Below are 5,528 nucleotides of genomic sequence, written 5' to 3'. Positions count from 1 at the left end.
GGGGAGCGGGGCCCTGGATCCCCCCCCACCCCGGGCCTGGGGAGTGGGGCCCTGGATCCCCACACCCAGGGCTGAGGAGTGGGGACCGGGACCCCCCCATCTGTACTGATGGCTTCACCTGTGTGCTAACAATATATTTTTAAATCACCCCCCCCCTTTTTTTTTCTTCTTCTTCTTTCTTTTTTAATCATTTTTTTAGTTTCCTTGTCTCCCTGAGGCACAGGGAAACCCCGAGGGGGTGTCGGGCCACCCCAGGGTGATTTCTGCCCCGGTGCCACGGCCGGTTTTGTAGTTTGCACAGCAAAACTACAAAAACGCCAGCGCAAGGTGGAAGAGGGAACAAAACCCCGTTAGTCTTTTGTGGTAACGTTTTGGCAAACGAAGCGGGACGGCAGAGAGCAGGAATCAGTCTGGGATGAGGAGGACTGGGGGGGGCAGAAAAGCCCACGTCTGCCTTCACTCTCCTCCTGATGCAGCGGCTGGATGATAATGGAGGTGAGATGTTGGCAGGGTCAGAGGTCCAGCCAGGTTGAGCTTATTTTTATGGAGAGACCCTCATCTTCAGCCTCACTGCTTATTCCAGGGCTTGTTGCCATTAAACAGTACTAAAAACTTTCCTCGTTTTCTAGGTAATTAGGTCTTGTGAGTAGCCCTCTCTCTGTCACTGTCGCTCCGCCCCTGGAGCACCCATAGATATTTCAAAAGACCCTTTTTTCTCTTGTTTTTCCTCAGCATTCCCTGTTTTCAGCATTTTCCAAATTTGGGCTGCTCTACTCTGCGCGAGCACGCAGAAATGCTGCTGTGGCAGGGCCTGGGTATTACGCCATCATCAAGTTTTATTCAGCTGGAGATGCCAGCAGAGCCCAGCGCATGTGCAATGGGCAAAGGCTGTTTCAGAAATCTCCCTTGAAGGTAAGCAGAATGGCCCCGGGTGTGAAACTCAGCACCATGACCTCCAGCAGCAGGGTAGAATCCCATTAAATACTTGTTGATCTCAGTGATGCTTTCCATGTAGAAAGTTTACTAACTTGTGGCTGGGCACTACCACTGTGGTGACATGCTCCCAGGTAGCATTTAAGCAGTAAAATGGCAGCATCCCTCCTCTGGAATAATTTGCAGGGCCCGTTTCTGTGTAAAAAATACTTAATACATCTCAGAAGCACGCATGCAGTCAGGGAATAGGTTACCTTCAGATGACTCTCCCAGAGCCATCAATGGTGTGTCTGCAGTGGGAACCTTGCGAGCAAAGCCTGGCTAACCAGGGTTCTTCTTTCCTGGACAGGTTTGTGTTTGCACCAAGCAGAAAGGGTTTCAGCAACAAGTCCTTGCTCTCAACAGCAGCAAGTGCCAGGAGCTGGCCAACCACTACCTTGGCTTTAACGGCTGGTCCAGTCGCATCATCACAGTAAGGGACCCTTTATATTCATCCATCATCCTTCCCTTCATCCTCTTCCCACCCAGTATTCTCAGTTAGAGCTGTTGGTGGAATGAGAAGAATTATCCTCAAATCAGCAAATAATAGACAGCTACAAAAGCTGCATTTCGGACCACATATGGGGTATTTTGAAAGCTTAGAGAGAGAAGATTGCTACGGCTGAGGGCATTGGCTGGGCTTCTGTTTCTACAACTGGGGGTGGCTGTGATTAAAGCAGTGCCAGGACTTAACAGTAGTCTTCGTGTGCTGAAAGTGTCCAAGATGACTGAGACTCCCAGAGGATAGGGACTATGAGGTATTTCTAAAATAGGGTCAAAACAGTAAATATGCCGGCTCTGCCTCCACCATGTGCTTCTGCCTTGGAGTCACATGCTGCGCAGAGGAGGTCTGCAGTTTGCAGGCATAGGCCTAAGTGGTCATAACATCCCCTTCCTATTTAATCAAAATTAATTATCTGTGGTCTTCCCAACAGCTGCAGAATGTATCTGGCTTTGATGGTGAGAATGAGGAACTGGGAAAGACATTACAGAAGCGATCTGTGAAATACTTGTGTGCTGTAGAGGTGACGCTGCCCAACCATGGGGTATGTACCAGGGGAGTTGCCCTTGGTGAAGCAGATGTAGAAAATGGTGAAGGTATGTTTTGGGTGCAGCTGGAAGTCTCTCTTAGCAGCTGTCACAGACACTGGTCAGTCTTGCTTTTGCACAGTTTGTGTGTCTGCTAAACTATCTGAATTTAGCTGGAGGCAAGGATCTGTGCAGGGCCTTGTGAGCTGCTGTGCTATGCAGCAAGGGATCCTGAGCACGCCTCTTCCCTCTCTGCTTCACACTGGTATCGCTTTCCTACCCTCTGTTCTCCCTCTTGCCTGCAGCATTATTCATTCCCTATCACAGCCACTTCTGGTGTGAACATGCCATGTGATTGTGTCTGTGGCACAGCTCGGGTGCCAGTGGGGCTCTGCACTGCCCGCTGCCTTGGGCAGGGTCCTGACACAGGCCTGAGGATCGTGTGCTGCTGTGGGTTGGCACACAAAGCCCCTGTGAGGGTGCTGCCATGCTGCCAACAACTCCCGAAACATAAGCAGCTTTCTTATCAGATCCATAAAGCTGTGTTTGGTTACATTTCCTAGTGCAATGCAGCTGGTGTGCTTCATATGCAGAGTGTCATCTTAATAACATGCTGCTTGTTGTGTTCAGATCCTCTTGAGTTTGTCACAGCCACAAGAAGAGTTCAGAAACTTGCAGTCGGGAAAGCTTTGTCTAGTGCCTTTCAGAAGATACTTCTCATAGTCTTGGGTAAGGCCTATTTTTGTATTAATCACTGGGGTGTTTGGCCTAATGGTATTATAACTTTCATGATAATTGATATGAATTCTTTTTCTCTGAACCTTTCTTGGGATTCATTGAGGCTTGGGGGGGTCTCGGGCAAAATTAAACTTGTGTTGCAGTCTGTAATGGTTTAACAGAGTGTTTCCACCCTATGAGCTATGTGAGTGAAAGGAAAATCTGACAGGAGGTCAGATATTTTTTATGATAAATAAGTCACTGAAACTCCAAATTCCAAGAGTTTAAATGCTGGCAGGGAGAGCTTTTTAACACTACCTGTGCATGCTGAATAGGGGCGTGAGGAAGTTCTGCTTCCAGCACGTTCCTGTCCTGGTTCCAAGCCAACCAGGTACCATCAAAGGTCCATGCCCCACTGCTGCGTTCAGTGTTGCTTCTTTGGGGCTACTATCTCCTTTGAGTTTTTAATCATAGAAGCTGGCTCTATGCCTACCCAGGAACTGCTAGATCTGCTTTCTCTGGGTTCCAGGTCTTGTGCTCTCTGAGCTTTTAGGTGACACTAGTTTAGGTAGTACCTGACTACTTTAGTCTTTTATGCTTATGAGGACAGACCCTGATGGGATCAGGTCAGTGGCACTATCCTCATTTTACAGAGAGGGGCCTTTCATCTGCCAGATTCCTCCCTTGGGTTCTTTAAGGTGTTCTTTTGAAAGGTGGGTTTCTGGGTTCAGATATTTTGCAGTGGTTCCTGTTCTCTGGTCCATCACATACACAGAGACTGGTAACTAACATGCTCCATCCTCTCCATAGATTTCTGCTTCCTCAATTTCAGTTTCCACTCCATTTAGTAAGAGCCATGTGGTTTTCTGCAGAGGAGGCAGGCAGGTGGGCCAGAGAAAGCAGCATGCTCATTCAGACCAACCAGCCATTATGAAGCAGAACTGTGCCATTTGGGGTTTAGGATAGGTTTATTGTCATTACACACAGTAGTAACTAACCGTGTCTCTGGCTGTTTATACTGTTTCAGAGAATGGGAAAGTGGTCGTGGAGTACAATTCCTCCCAAGAGAAGCCCACAGACTTCCTAACAGAAGAGGAACTGAAGGGGCTTGTTCAGGTAAAAGCAGTGGATATTTAGCTTTTGCACAGGACCTGTATGTTACATCTAGGGATTGGAGATACAGCTGTTAACTGTTACAGCCTCTGGCATCCTCCTTTTATGCAGCAATTATCTTGACTTAAATCCCAGGAAGTAATTGCATCTTGGAATTGTACAGCACACTAACGTTTTAAAACTCCTACTTTTTTGGCCATCTTTGTGCAGAAATCCATGTATATTTTAGATGGCACAGGAAAGTGAGCAGTTAGGGTATAGGACTGTTACAATGCAGCTTGACAAGTCTCACGCATGACAGTGTCCAGGACTGCTCTTCACAGAACCTGTGAGAGTTAAAATCCCATTAAAGTCACAGTAGGTTAAATCAAATTATTTTTTTAACAAGTTCTTAAATAAATCAAACTCCCTATCTAGAAATGCACTTCATAAACTTATGCTTACCCAGAGGGAATGATTGTTAAAAGCTTTGGTGAAATCCCTGCAGGTAATTGTAGGACCTGTTAGCATGCACCAAACAAAAATACTCCAGTACAACAGTAAAACTTTAATCATCGTGCTCAGTGAGATGAGTTCTGAATGACAGCCTTTGCACATAGCCAGTCATGAGCAGAAAGATTTTCATCTCACTTAATTTGAAAACACTGGTACTTACCAGGGGAGATCACTGATACGGTGGTCTTTTGAAAGCAAGCATCACTCTCACATGATGCATCAGCACTGTGTTGTGCAGCATCTAACTCCTCCTGCAGTTTGTGTGGAGGAAGTATCTAACAAACTTGTGACACATTATTCCATTTGATGACACTGAGTCACCTAGTGTCCACGGGCAGAACTATCTTCCTTTCTTACTGAAGAGTAGCAGTAAAATAGGAGTATTTTGGTGTGTGAAGTAACTAACATCCATCAGATTTTTTTTATCAGTTGAGAAGATGAAATTTTTGCTGGTTTGTTCTCTCTGTGCATTTTCCTCTGTACAGCCCCTTCTATCTGACCTCTTTTAAACCCACAGAGAGCTGACCTAACATGTAATGACCATAAGAGAAGTGAGCAGCAAAGTCAAACAGAAAGCCTGCTGCTTCTCAAACCTCTCTTCCCTGAAGAGTCATCCCTTACCTCCCCTGCCATCTCACTTCCCTTGTGATGGTGTGGGGGAGGTTATTCAGCGCTCTCTCTCCGCAAGGCACCTTCCAGCCTGAGAGGAAGAGGAACAGACAGGAATTCGGAAGGGCTTGCTTGAGAGGAGAGCTGCTGGGTGTCCTTCTGGTTCATTGCCTTGTGATATCGGTCAGTCTTTCCAAAACGGAAATGTTCCTGAGTTGGTAAATTCCAGGGAGGCCATCCCTTGTATGTGGTAAAAATATATTGTTTCCAGGTGCAGAGGGATAAAGCTAAAATATGCTGTGGAGAAAGAAGCTTACTCTTGATTTCTTTTCCCAGGTCAATGAATTGTCCTTGGAACAGTTTGACCTCAAAGAAGAAGAAGTTTTGTCTGATCTCAGTTTTGATGATGAGCTCCCTAGCTGGGAGATGCCATCTGATTAGTGCAGCTCTGTCTTCACATAGTTTCCAAAAATTCTGCAGTGTTTGATTAGGAATGAAAGTCTAACACTGTGAAATGACATGTGCATCATAGCCAATGTTTTCTGTTTCTCCAAATACGTAACAGCAAAAGACATGGGCAATAAACCTAGTGT

General features: G+C 46.2%; 1 protein-coding gene across 1 annotated transcript; it reads left to right on the top strand.

Moving 5' to 3' along the window:
• Positions 1–489: 489 nt before the first annotated feature.
• On the top strand, positions 490–5,376 carry RDM1 (RAD52 motif containing 1). The gene is made up of 7 exons (XM_010561445.1): positions 490–495; positions 694–912; positions 1,283–1,405; positions 1,908–2,070; positions 2,632–2,730; positions 3,746–3,834; positions 5,272–5,376. The coding sequence occupies exons 1-7, from the start codon at positions 490–492 to the stop codon at positions 5,374–5,376; spliced, it is 804 nt and encodes a 267-aa protein (XP_010559747.1).
• Positions 5,377–5,528: the final 152 nt, after the last annotated feature.

This window comes from Haliaeetus leucocephalus, unplaced genomic scaffold (assembly GCF_000737465.1).
Source record: "Haliaeetus leucocephalus isolate CR32 unplaced genomic scaffold, Haliaeetus_leucocephalus-4.0 Scaffold144, whole genome shotgun sequence".
In the NCBI taxonomy this organism is placed as follows: domain Eukaryota; kingdom Metazoa; phylum Chordata; class Aves; order Accipitriformes; family Accipitridae; genus Haliaeetus; species Haliaeetus leucocephalus.
This window is presented reverse-complemented; position numbering and strand designations above follow the sequence as displayed.